The sequence below is a fragment of the Papio anubis genome, chromosome 2 (genome assembly GCF_008728515.1).
Source record: "Papio anubis isolate 15944 chromosome 2, Panubis1.0, whole genome shotgun sequence".
Taxonomy (NCBI): Eukaryota; Metazoa; Chordata; class Mammalia; order Primates; family Cercopithecidae; genus Papio; species Papio anubis.
Window position 1 is genome coordinate 61,835,022 of NC_044977.1, and position 13,429 is coordinate 61,848,450.

General features: G+C 42.6%; 1 protein-coding gene across 1 annotated transcript in view; it reads left to right on the forward strand.

Annotated features, from left to right (window-relative positions):
* Positions 1–13,429, forward strand: part of IL5RA (interleukin 5 receptor subunit alpha) — a 38,439-nt gene extending 25,010 nt beyond the window's left edge. The window contains exons 9-11 of the mRNA XM_021934226.2: positions 5,337–5,433; positions 7,088–7,172; positions 11,611–13,429. Of these exons, the coding sequence (XP_021789918.1) occupies positions 5,337–5,433; positions 7,088–7,172; positions 11,611–11,697 (269 nt within the window). The 3' untranslated portion in view covers positions 11,698–13,429. The remainder of the gene's footprint in view (positions 1–5,336; positions 5,434–7,087; positions 7,173–11,610) is intronic.

Genomic DNA, 13,429 nt, shown 5'->3' on the forward strand with positions numbered 1-13,429 from the left:
GCTTTTTTTTTTTTTTGGCATAAATAAGTAACTGACCACAAGTAATCCACAAGTAATTTCTACTTGGCAATGAGTACGTGAAAGCTTTTTCTTGCACAAAATTTTCCTGCCAATTTATATTTTCTTCAAGGAAAAGCTGACCTTGATTGTGTTCTCAGGGGTTAGTTCTGTTTTCAACTGGCTATAGGTGAGTAGCCCTAATGCATTTGGGGCAACTGGAGAAGCCAGGCCAGGAGAAATGACTAATGTGCCAACTCCCTCCCGGCAGTGACCATGACCTTGCTTCTCACGTAGTACTTTGTATGCATCAATAACTTTTTTTCACTTAATGAAATAAAATCAGGGTTGCCTCTATATTTTTGCTAATTCAGTGAGAATCTTCGCTTATCAAAATGAGGGCTGAAGTGAATAACTCGAGAGTGGTTTAACTGAAAAGATTTTTGTAATCATGGTCAGAAGAAAACGGTACTGTTATCAGAACTTGCCATATCAGGCTAGGGGGTATTGCACAATTTAAGACCCAAACGTGACTGACAGTGTGACCCTGATAATTATTTACAACACTGCCCCTTCTTTCTGCAGGAACCATACTTTTTCTGTTGGTTTAACCTAGTTGTAAACAGGATAACATTTTTTCTGCTGATGTACCACTTGCTGAATTAGAATCCCATGTCTCTGAACCTACAGTTTCTGAATGTGGTTATCGGGATACTTGCATAATGGTTACGAGCATGGAATAGTTTGAGAGATGGAGCCATGAAGCAGGCTGAATGCCTTATTCAGGAAATCAGACTGGGAGATAAAGTAAGACAGTATTTGATTTGCTGGTATTTGTTTGTCCCAGCTACTCTTCACATTACCTAAGAGAGAATGCAGTAAAAACGAAGTCTAACAGAGCACTCAGCTCCAATCCAGAGAACTGAATATTAATCCTGGAACCATCGAGTATCTGTAGGATTTAGGAAAATAAAAGCTTTGCCACTTTAAGGGTCCATTTTCCATTATTTAACAAAATGTGGCGAATGCTTTTTTGTAAAACAATAGACATAAGTATATTTCAAAATAAAACTTGAAAAAAAAATAACTATAGCCATAGGGCTAGGCACAGTTGGTCACGCTTGTAATCTCAGCAGTTTGGGAGGCCAAAGCAGGAGAATTGCCTGAGTCTAGGAGCTTGAGACCAGCCTGGGCAACATACTGAGGCCCCATCTCTACAAAAGATTTTAAAAATTAGGTAGGCACGGTGATGCGTGCCTGTAGTCCCAGCTACTTGGGAGGCTAAGGCGAGAGGATTGCTTGAACCCAGGAGTCAGGATCTGCAGGGAGCTATGATCATGCCACTGCACTCCAGCCTGGGTGACAGAGCAAGACTCTATCTCATATAAATAAATAAATAGTATAGTCATAGGTTTTTAATCAAGTGCTTCAGTCTCACCTAGAGTTTGGGGAATGTCAGGAGGAACGGTAGTTTGCAAAGCAGCCACCTTTAATTAGAGAAGCTGCCTGCACACTTAGCCTTATCAGGCAGCGGGGATGCAAACAATAGAACAGGGCTTCCCACAGTGAAGCACAGAGAGCTATAGGGATGATGCTCAGGAGAGTTCTCAAGGAAAAGCAATGCTTAGAATAAGTGAAGTGAAGTTCCTGTGTATTCAATGTGCCCTCAGTTTTGCAGAGGGAGGGAGAGGAATGGGATTCCTGCATCAAGGCTAAGAGCACGGACTGTTTGGGCTCCCTCACTTCCTTGCTGGGTGGCCTGGGCTGACTTACTCTGTCCTTTTCTGCCTCAGTTCCTGCATCTGTACAGTGAGAATAATAGTGTCCATCTCAAAGCATCGCTGTGAGAATTGAGAATGTACGTGAAGCACTTTACACAGTATCTGGGCACCTAGAAGCACTCAGAAAAAGGGAATGTAAAAATATGTATAGAAAATAAGCTCTTAGTTACTTCCAGTGACTACTGATTTCTCTTTTTTAATGTTTATATTTTATTACAACTTTTAAAGTTCCAGCAGCAAAAAGGCACTACTTTTGTTTTCCTTTTTTTGTTTTTTTGGAGACAGAGTCTTGCTCCATAGCCCAGGCTGGAGTGCAGTGGCATGATCTCAGCTTACTGCAGCCTCTGCCTCCTAGGTTCAAGCGATCCTGCCTCAGCCTCCCTAGTAGCTGGTATGACAGCCAGGCGCCACCACACCTGGCTAATTTTAATATTTTCAGTAGAGACGGGCTTTCACCATGTTGGCCAGGCTGGTCTCGAACTCCTGACCTTAAGTGATCTGCCCATTGGCCTCCCAAAGTGCTGGGATTACGCCAACACACCCGGCCCAAAAAGGCACTCCTTTTCTAAAACCAATTTTATTAAAGGTATGTATATATGAAGTGACAGTACCCTGTACTGAGTGAGTGGTGCTAGAAAAGGTGCTGGCTGGGGAAGGATCTGCAGGATTATATATTTCAACTGCCATGTTTTAAGATGAGGAAACCAAGGCCCAGAATGACCACCTCCACAGCAAGCTGACACTAGAAGCCAGGTGTCCAGAATAGGCAGGGATGAAAGCACTGGACAAAGCATGCCTGTCTGGCACTAATCACTGGGTACACAGTAATGACATGAACCGAGGGAATGAGGAGAAGGGACAGGGCCTGTAAAGGATGGAAAGAGTCAAAGTGACTTCAAGGCTTCAGGTTTGGGGGCTTGGAAGGATTGAGACTGAAATGGGCAGTTACTGAGAGAAGGGGTTTTGATGTGAAGAAGAGCACGCATTTGGTTTTGAATGTTGTCAGCCTTGAGAAATATCCGAGCAGGTTTCACCTACGGACAGGCTAAGATCTAGGCCTGGAGCTGAGTATCAGGCAGGATCAGGAATAAAAACCTAGGAAAAGATTTCCCAAAATTAAAAGATGAAGCGGTATAAACATACTTTTCAAAGTTCAAAGAATAGACCACAGTGGAAAATACCAAAGGGTCAAAGGATGAGTGGAGAGGGCAAGTCAAAATTAAAATGGGGAGAAGTGCCATCTAAGAAGAGGAAGATTGGGGCAATAAAGCTGAGGACTCGGTTTCAAGGTGGGCTCAACTATCCACAGTCTGAAATTCAGGAAGGAGGTCAGTAAAAATAAAGCTGGAAAAAGAAAACTAGCGTCTTTTGAATTAGACTAGGAGAAAGTCACCGTGATTAAAAAAGCAGTGTTAGAGATGGGAAATGAAACGGCCCGAATCTTTTTTTTTTTTTTTTTGAGACAGTCTCGCTTTTGTCACCCAGGCTGGCATGCCAGGGTGCGATCTCAGCTCACCACAACCTCCATTTCCCAGGTTCAAGCGATTGTCCTACCTCAGTCTCCCAAGTAGCTGGGACTACAAGTACGAGCCAGCACGCCCTGCTAATTTTTGTATTTTTAGTAGAGACAGGGTTTTGCCATGTTGACCAGGCTGGTCTTGAACTCCTGACCTCAGGTGATCCATCCACCTCAGCTTCCCAAAGTGCTGGGATTACAGGCGTGAGCCACCGCACCTGGCTCTTATTCAATAATTTAGACTGGGAAATAAAGTAAGAACGTGTTTGATGACAGTGGAGACAGACGGCAGAGCAAGGTAATGGCTTATTCAAGATGAAGGACTCCATGAATATTTGAAAGCAGAACAGAAGAGATGAAGAAGGAGATTAAAACTTTCGGGAGGCAGAAGATAAAGCTTGGGTAAGGGTCCTCAGGAGGCAAAAAAGCAAAAGCAAGAGAACAAGGCAAGACTGGAATCACTAGGATTATATCCCAAGGCATCTCTCCTTCTTGTTACTTGAATGATTTGAGTTTTAAGTATTTTGGAGGTTTGGGAAGTCTTAGGCTATTAACAAGGACCTGAAAATTCCACTTATGTATTTCTTGTTTTCTAGAGGAAGCAAATCATGGCAAACTGGGGATGGTAACCTTTTCTCCTGGTGCGGTGTGGTTGAAACCTCACCACGGTATTTAGCACACTGGTCATTACATCATTGCTTGTGTTGCTTTTTGCTGAGTGTGATTCTTTCCTAATGGACTCTATGACGGGAGCACCCATATGTGATCTTTTGACCACTGAATCCCAGTAATTTGTACAGTTCCAAACATACAATAGGAGCCCAATAAATATTTGTTAAATGGATGAATAAAGGAATCAGTGAATGAGCAGCCTCTCCCACAGAAAGGAAACTCATATTCAGGGAGATGACGCAGGATTTACCTTATTCAATCAGGCAGGTTAGCAAACACATAACCTCTTTAAATACTGTTTGGTAAATGGCCTTGAGTTATTTTCTTGTTTTTTTTTGCAGGGGAGCTGTTGCGGGACAGAGCCTCATTCTGTCCCCCAGACTGGAGTGCAGTGGTACAATCTCGGCTCACTGCAACCCCCACTGCCTCTGTTCAAGCGATTTTGTGCCTCGGCCTCCCAAGTGGCTGGGATTACAGGTGCCTGCCACCACACCTGGTTAATTTTTGTATTTTTAGTAGAGATGGGATTTCACCATGTTGGCCAGGCTGGTCTCGAACTCCTGGCCTCAAATGATCCACCTGCCTTGTCCTCCCAAAGTGCTTGGATTTACAGGCATGAGCCACCCCACCTGGCTTGAGTTTGTCTTGGATGCCTTTCTAGTACTTAAAAGACAAATTACACACCCCAAAGCTATCATAGAAGTTCCTAGAAGAATCTGTCCCTTGAATGTAGATTCAAAGCAAATTTAAACAGAGAATAAGTGGTTTACAAAATACTGACTTTCTGTACTGACTTAATGGCAGTTTGCTTCTTTTCCTATCTGTAAAATGGTAACGGGTGCTTTGAAGGTATTTAAGATTGAAAAGCACTTAGGGTCTAATACCTTTATTGTTCACTACAAGTATTATCTCATTCTTTACTTCCTCCAAAAGTTTAATTTCCAACTTCGTAAAATATTTTGATTGTGATGCAACTGGGTTACTCAGTAGGCTTATCTTTTTGTGGATTTTCTATCTAAAAACCTTACTAGTACCAAAAACAAATAAGCTTCAGGATTCAAGTGGCACAGTGCATGGAATGAACGCCATCAATATTTGCTGATTGATTGAATAAATAATTCTTTAAGAAAAAAAAGTGGCCTCACTGCCGCCATTTCATTTCACCCTATATCAACTTTGTGAGATAGCTGTTACCCATCTTTAACAGACGAGAAATCTTAGGCTCAGGGAAATTAAGTTACTTGCCCAGCACCACCCAGCACCAGCAACTCAAACCTGAGCTGTCTGATGACCCAAGCCTCATCATTTCTTTTACCTGCTGCTTCTAACTTGGACTTTATCTTCTTTCTTTCTTTTTTGTTTTCCACCAGGAAAAGATGAACACAAGCCCTTGAGAGAGTGGTTTCTCATTGTGCTTATGGCAACCATCTGCTTCATCTTGTTAATTCTCTTGCTCATCTGTAGAATGTAAGTATTTGGGTACCTGCAGTGGGGTCTGAGTACTGCATTTTTACAGGCTTACCATGCCTCCGGTAGGCAGAAGGTGCTTATTATCTGGTAAAATTATGGTATTTTTGTGCCTGGATGACCTGTCCAAGATGAGTGTAGGTCAAATCAAAAGTGGAAACATCAGAGGTGATTTACAGAAGTTGGACAGAGCACAACGCAGCCCTCGGCTATCACTCACTCCTACTTGAAGTTGTCGACAGCTTTTAATATCTGTGAAGGTTTCTACTTGCAGGTTCTTTTGATTCCTTCTCAGTCTTCCACTCAGTCCTTGGCTGTCTTGGGTAAGCTGTCGGCATAGGCTTTTCACAGCTCAGGAAGGTTAAAATCACCAGAATGCCTGCACATCATCATCCTCAACTATCAGGTCACCAGGCCTCTGAGTGGCTGATGGCTATTAGGTCAAACACAGATTCTAGAAATCGCATGTGGATCTGGTGTCCTATCCTAGAGCCTGCAAATAGCCCATAAGTACCCCTTACCCATTTTAGCATTCAGTAAGGCACAAGACCTTTTAGGAGACTTAAAAACATGTTTTGTCTTGGCCCTTTCATAATTTAGAAAATGAGTTTTATAAGGGCTGGGCACGGTGGCTCACACCTGTAATTCCAGCACTTTGGGAGGCCATGGCGGGCAGATCATGAGGTCAGGAGATCGAGACCATCCTGGCTAATGTGGTGAAACCCATCTCTACTAAAAATACAAAAAATTAGCCGGGCGTGGTGGTACACGCCTGTAGTCCCAGCTATGAACCTGGGAGGCAGAGGTTGTAGTGAGCCGAGATCGCACCACTGCACTCCAGCCTGGGCAACAGAGTGAGACTCCATCTCAAAAAAAAAAAAAAAAAAAGGAAAGAAAAGAAAAGAAAATGACTTTTCTATTAAACAGCTTTACTATATTATAAACGTTATATTTAGATGGCATCTACAGGTTGGGGGAAGGCAGTACAAAGGAGATGAAAAGCAAATAAACTCGGCTGGGGATCACATCTGTAATCTCAGCACTTTGGGAGGCCGAGGTTGGAGGATCACTTGAGGTCAAGAGTTCGAGACCAGCCTGGGCAACGTGGTGAAACCCTGTATCTTCAAAAAATACAAAAGTTAGCTGAGCACAGTGGCATGTGCCTGTAGTCCCAGCTACTCAGGAGGCTGAGGCAAGAGAATTGCTTGAGCCCAAGAGATGGAGGTTGCAATGAGCTGTGATGATGCCGCTGCACTCCAGCCTGGGTGACAGAGCAAGACATTGTCTCAAAAAAAACAAAATTAAGTAAACCCTGTGAGTAAACACAGTTGAGGAAGGAATGCTTCAATCAGCATTGCAGGAAACGGCACAACATCACACACTTGAAAGTTCATTTTGAGAGATTAGGCCTCGTAACACCCACTGACACAAAGCATTTTCCCATTTGGTCTTCCCTGGATGACTCAGAAGCCACAACAAAGCCTTGTGGTACCCACAAAGTCTTCACCTATAATTTTGGAAGTCTTGGTACATAAAGATTTTGAATTTACAAAACAGCAGGTTCTAGAATTAACCAGGTCAATTTTTAGAGTAGATATTTAGAGACAAAAGGTATACTCATGCTCACCTAATTCCTTCTTTACTCTGTTTTCAGATGTCATTTATGGATCAAGTTGTTTCCACCAATTCCAGCACCAAAAAGTAATATCAAAGATCTCTTTGTAACTGCTAACTATGAGGTAATATTGAAAGTTCTTATGATATGCCATATGTGTCCAGGATTGAGTCCCCGGGGATCTGTCATTGGGTTTAGTTTTCTATATTACAAGGCAGGGCTTTTACTCAGAAGACCACAAGCATTTCTGTTGCTTCAGTCATTCTGTTCTTTGGCTGATTCAGTTGTTTGTATTTTTTAAGAGATGGGGTCTTGCTATGTTGCCTAGGCTGGTCTCAAACACCTGGGTCTAAGCGATCCTCCCACCTCAGCCTCCCAAGTAGCTGGAACTACAGAAGCATGCCACCATGCCTGCTTGCCTGATTGTTTTATTATGCATGTTCATTATTGACATATTGGAAAGGTACTGAGTTACAAGTGTTCTTTCCAGTTAGTCTTAAATTTTAATTTCATATCAGCCATCCCTTAACTGACTTTGGACAATCTCTTCAACCCTATGAGTTTTGAATTTCTTTCTGGTATAATAAGGGACACAAATGAGATTGTACAATGTTCTGCTTAGCTCTAATGTTTCAAGACTCCATGTTTCCACGTGAGTATCTAAGTTAATAGAGAATTTTCAGAGGGAACTTTAGCTCTTTAGTATAAAAAAGACTATAGAAAAGGCAAATTATTTCACCCAATATGCATTTTCTTAGGTCTGTTCACCATTCAGAGCACTTAGGTTCAGCCCAGTGGTCACTTACTTATGGCTATTCAATTGTTCCAGCATCATTTGTTGAAGTAAATAATCCTTTCCCCATTGACTTGTCTTGGCATTTCTGCTGGAAATTAGTTGCTATATATAGTTGGGTCTATTTCTGGAGTATCTGTTTGGTTTTATTGATCTATTTGTCTGTCTTTATGCTAATACAATACTGTCTTGATTACTGTAGCTTTATTGTAAACCATGAGACCATTTGTATAAGGCCCAAAATTTTTTAATAAGTTGTTTAGGCTATTCTAGGTCCTCTGCATTTTCATATACATCTTAGATTCAGCTGATAATTTTCTACAAAAATAGGTAGCTGGGATTTGGGGTGATATTGTGTTGAGTTATAAGTTAATTTGGGGAAAAGTGACATCTTAATAATATGAAGTCTTCTTATCTATAAACATAGCATATCACTCCATTTATTTAGGCTTTCTTTAACTTCTCTCAGCAATGGTTTGTGATTCTTCAGTGTATAATTAATGCACTTTGTCAAATTTATCCTTAAAGTGAACAGTTATTTAGATCAGGGCTCAACACACTTTTTCTGTAAAGGGCCAGGTAGTAAATATTTGAGGGACAAATGGTTTCTGTTTCAACTCTTCAACTCTGCCATTGTAGTGTGAAAGTAGCCACAGAAAATGTGCTAATGAATGAGCGTGGCTGTGCTCCAGTAAAACTTCATTTACAAAAACAGGCAACAAGCCAGATTTGGCGCGCGGCTGTAGTTTGCCAATCCTTGATTTAGATCAAACAATTTTCTTAGTAAATTTAGGTTTCTCTCAAATGAAGTAACTCATGATTGGATAAACCACCTGGTGACTGGTTGTAGGGAAAATAAAGGGTTCATGGAAAAACTCACCAAAATGATTAATTTCAATAAGTGGTGAACATTCCTTAGCATTTGCAGTTTGGGTATTGGAAGGATTTATAGACAGTTACAGTTACTAGCCGACTGAAGTAGAGAGTGGAGGCTGGCAAAAGAATCATTCTGCCCATGGTTGGATCCTTGTGTTCTCCTTTATCAGGGGAATGGCCCATCTGCTCTTGTTCACTGAGTTCTTTGGGAAGAAGAGTGGACCCCAAGGTGGAGCTTTGGTGCCGGTTCTGGATGTGTGCTGCCAGTCCCTCCTTGCTCTAGCACACTCACTCCTGAGTAAACACATCTGGTTTTGTGTGTTTGTTTGAGATTGAGTCTCGCTTTGTCACCCAAGCTGGAGTACAGTGGAGCCATCTCGGCTCACTGCAACCTCCGCCTCCTGGGTTTAAGTGATTCTCCTGCCTCAGCCTCCTGAGTAACTGGGATTACAGGTACCCGACAGCACGCCCAGCTAATTTTTGTAGTTTTAGTAGAGACAGGGTTACACCATGTTGGTCAGGCTGGTCTTGAACTCCTGACCTCAAGTGATCCAGCCTCCCAAAGTGCTGAGATTACAGGTGTGAGCCACTGTACCCAGCCCACATCTAGTTTAAGCAGCCAAGTGAAGTCATTTGTCCCTGCCTCTTAATGGAACATCTTAATGCTGGTATCTAATTTCCCTACAGAACACTGAAAGATTTCCTTTAATATTCCAAAGTTGGTGAAATAAACTGGTTTAAGAGCTTATTGTATAAGGTTGTGATTTGTTGTTAATTAAAATCAAGTCAAGTGTATAAAATAACAACTTGGGGCAGACAAGCTGGTTTCAGAATAAGCAGAGGATGAATGGCAGCACTCAACAGTGCCTGGCTTCTCAGGACAACTTATTCTCTTCTCACATTGCAGAGTTTCACATAAAAACAAAGCAGTTAGAGACTGAGAGAAGAAAGAAAGAGCGCATAGAATGGGGGAAATGAAGTACAGCCTGGTGCTGTGGGCCCTATGGCCTAAATTCTTCACCTGAGAGAGGATGAGAGCGAGTGCAGAGCTGCCTACAGCTGGGCCCCATTAGGCCGTGCACAGCCTCCACCTCCAAGGACAAACCATCCAACCCATTCTCAGAGGCTGTGCTACAAGGGTGACAAGAGGGCACGCTGGTGCTATGGGTGGCCGCTGGGAAATGTTTGGCTAGTGGGAAAGGAAACCCTCTGCTTTTCATGGTCATGTGCACCTCTGAGCTTGGGGTGGGTGCCCAAAGTTCCAGGACTTAGAGGAGCTCTGCCATCCTAGAAGCAAGTTTTTGCTTGTTCAGACCTCAGTTAGAAACTTAGACCTCAGTTAGAAATTTAGACATCAGTGAAAGGCCGGGCTCAGTGGCTCACGCCTGTAATCCCAGCACTTTGAGAGGTCATGACGGGCAGATCACTTGAGCTCACAAGTTTGAAACCAGCCTGGCCAACATGGCAAAACCCCATCTCTACAAAAAATACAAAAATTACTCAGGCATGGTGGTGCACACCTGTAGTCCCAGCTACTTGGGAGGCTGAGGTGGGAAGATGGCTTGAGCCCAGGAGGCAGAGGTTTCGGTGAGCTGAGATTGTGCCACTGCACTGCAGCTTGGGTGATGGAGTCAGAACTTGTCATAAATAAATAAACAAACAAACGTACTGTGAAGGAAGAAAGTTGGCCTTTAGCAGTAAAAAAGAAAGGCTTATTCTAAAAAATCAAATCCTGAGCTTTCTGATAATTTACTTATTTAGATATTTTTTGTAGAGACAAGGTCTCACCAGGCTGGTCTCCAACTCCTGGGCTCAAGCTATGTGCCTGCTTCAGCCTCCCAAAGTGTTGGGATTATAGCCATGAGCCGCGGCGCCCGACCTGAGCTTTCAGTTTATGAGACTGGTTTCCAGGTGTTCCTTGTTTCTACAATGGCAACCAGAGAGGGTTCCTCCCCCAGTTAGGTTGCCTGTAAACTATTAAAAGTAAAATGGATAAAAGCAGGAGCCATGCCTGCTGTGTCCATCAATGAATTCCCAAGACACGGCACTGTGGCTAGTGTGGGGCAGGGAGTAAAAAATATGTTGGATGAGTAAATGAAGTAAAGGAATAGGATCTCTTACAGGCAACTTTATTTTTGTTACCAATTTTCCAATTATTATCAGCATTATTCATTATAGCCAAAATGGGTCAGAACTGTCCAAAGTTGGGGGATACTATAGTAAATTATGGATGGAATTATGATGCAGCTATCAAAAGTGATGCCACCAAAGCACATTTAACAATGTAATTTATAATCAGTAATGTCAGAGAGAAAGAAATCAATTTTTAAAGATGTGTATCCAGTCGGGCGTGGTGGCTCATGCCTGTAATCCCAGCATTTTGGGAGGCTGAGGCAGGGGGATCACAAGATTAAAAGTTCGAGACCAGCCTGGCCAACATGGTGAAACCCCGTTTCTACTAAAAATACGAAAATTAGCTGGGCATGGTGGCGTGTGCTTGTAGTCCCAGCTACTTGGGAGGCTGGGGCAGGAGGATTGCTTGAACCTGGGAGGTGGAGGTGGCAGTGAGCTGAGATCATGCCACTGCACTCCAGCCAGGGTGACAGAGTGAGACTCCGGCTAAAAAGAAAAGATGTGTATCCATATGACTTCAAGTAAGTCTAAAGAAAACATTATGCCTAGAAAGAAAGGCTTAGGAGAAGCAGTGGGCTGTGTTTGGGAGAAAGGTGTATGGCTAGGTATTTTCTTCTTTCCACTTTATTTTTCACATCTTCTTCAGTGAACATTTACTATTTTTATTTAAAAAATAATAGACTTAAAGCCAAGTGTAAAGATTTCAAAGAACCCAAAAGTTCTCTAAAAGACATCTAAGGAAAGATGATTTGTTTTGCAGAAAGCTGGTTCCGTTGAGACAGAAATTGAAGTCATCAGTTATATAGAGAAGCCTGGAGTTGAGACCCTGGAGGATTCTGTGTTTTGACTACCACTGTGGCATCCTCTGATGAACTCACACACACATGCCTCAGTGAAAAGAAGAACAGGGATGCTGCTTCTTGGCTAAGAGGTGTTCAGAATTTATGGAATATTCAATTTAGCTGCGAAGCAATACACACAGACACATCAGTCTTATATCCCTTAAAAGTATGGATGCTTCATCAAAATCTCCTCGCCCACAGCAGGGAAGTTGATTCATCCAAGCATTTTGCCATGTTTTTTCTCACCACTCCGAACAGGGTAGCACCTCCTCACCTGCCGATCTTTGCAATTTGCTTGACTTACCTCAAACTTTTCTTGCACAAGAGACAGCTTTTAAGGCTAACGTTCAGCTATCTTTACTTCTGGCAGTGCCCGTTTGGTTGTTTAAGCTGCCAGTGGTAGCACTCAGCTACCATCTGAGGAAGAAAGCATTTTGCACCAGCTTGGAGTGAATCATGAACTTGGATTCAAGACTATCTTTTCTATAGCAAATGAGAGCCACAAATTCCTCACCCCCCTACATTCTAGAATAATCATTTTATAGGTAGAGAGAGAGAGAGAGAGAGAGTGTGTGTGTGTGTGTGAGAGAGAGAGAGAGAGAGAGAGAGAAATTATCTCAAGCTCCAGAGGCCTGATCCAGGATACATCATTTGAAACCAACTAATTTAAAAGCATAATAGAGCTAAGATATCACCCCATATTAAAAGAGAGGCCAGGATTTCGTTCAAATATACATTCTTGAAGGAAGACTTAATATTCTGGAAATATGCTGAGAAAGTCATTGAGCATAATTCAATCATGAAAGGGATCACTGAATCAAGAAGGAACTTTCTGAAGAGATGTTTGCTGCCAAAGGCTTCAGAGCAACTCAAGTAATGCCAAGTCAATCCTAGTCTCTCAAGTTTGGAAAGGTTTCTACAAGGCCATCCCATCAAATATCCCAATCTATACAGAAGTTCTTCTTCCTAACATCTTCACATATGAGTCTGGATCCAGATTGGAGGCCTTTGTGATGGGTGATGAACTACAGGTGGAACCAAGTACAGGTGTGTCCTGGGCAGAGATGGGCCAGAGGAAGGAACCCAAACAGTGCTGATTCTACATGGCCCTGGGTCAGGAAGCTGAAGGCTGAGAAAGGAGGTAACAGTGCCCAGAATTCCCACATGGCACACTCTTTAAATGCTTTCTGGAGTTGTTTTAGTCGGTTTTGATCCATCAGTGGGGACACATTGATCACCATATATTTCCAGGTTTGTTTTCTTAACTAACCTATAATTATCCACTATAACTAGCAGAGGGTTGAACCCTGGGTAATAACCTATAATTATCCACTATAACTAGCAGAGGGTTGAACCCTGGGTAATAGGCACAAAGACATCTTAAATCTTGACAAGCCTGAATGGTCTTATAGTGATCTGTATTACTGTTCCATTTTATAGTTGCAGTTACTAAGGTTTGGAGAAGTCGATAGGAAATGGCATAGTGAGGAGTTGAATACCAGGCTCAGGGGAAAGTGACCCCAGAAATGTGGGGAGGAGTGTCAGGGAAAGTTGAGGCCTGCTTAGGGGTGTGGCTGAGAAGGCAAGGCCCATGGAGGTGGTGCAATAATTGGCAAAATGTTTAAAATGTTTGGTCACTCGAATGATTCAGAATCTCAGACCTGCTTTTGTTGTTGTTGTTGTTGTTGTTGTTGGGGGTGGGTGGAGACAATCTTGCTCTGTCACCCAGGCTAGAGT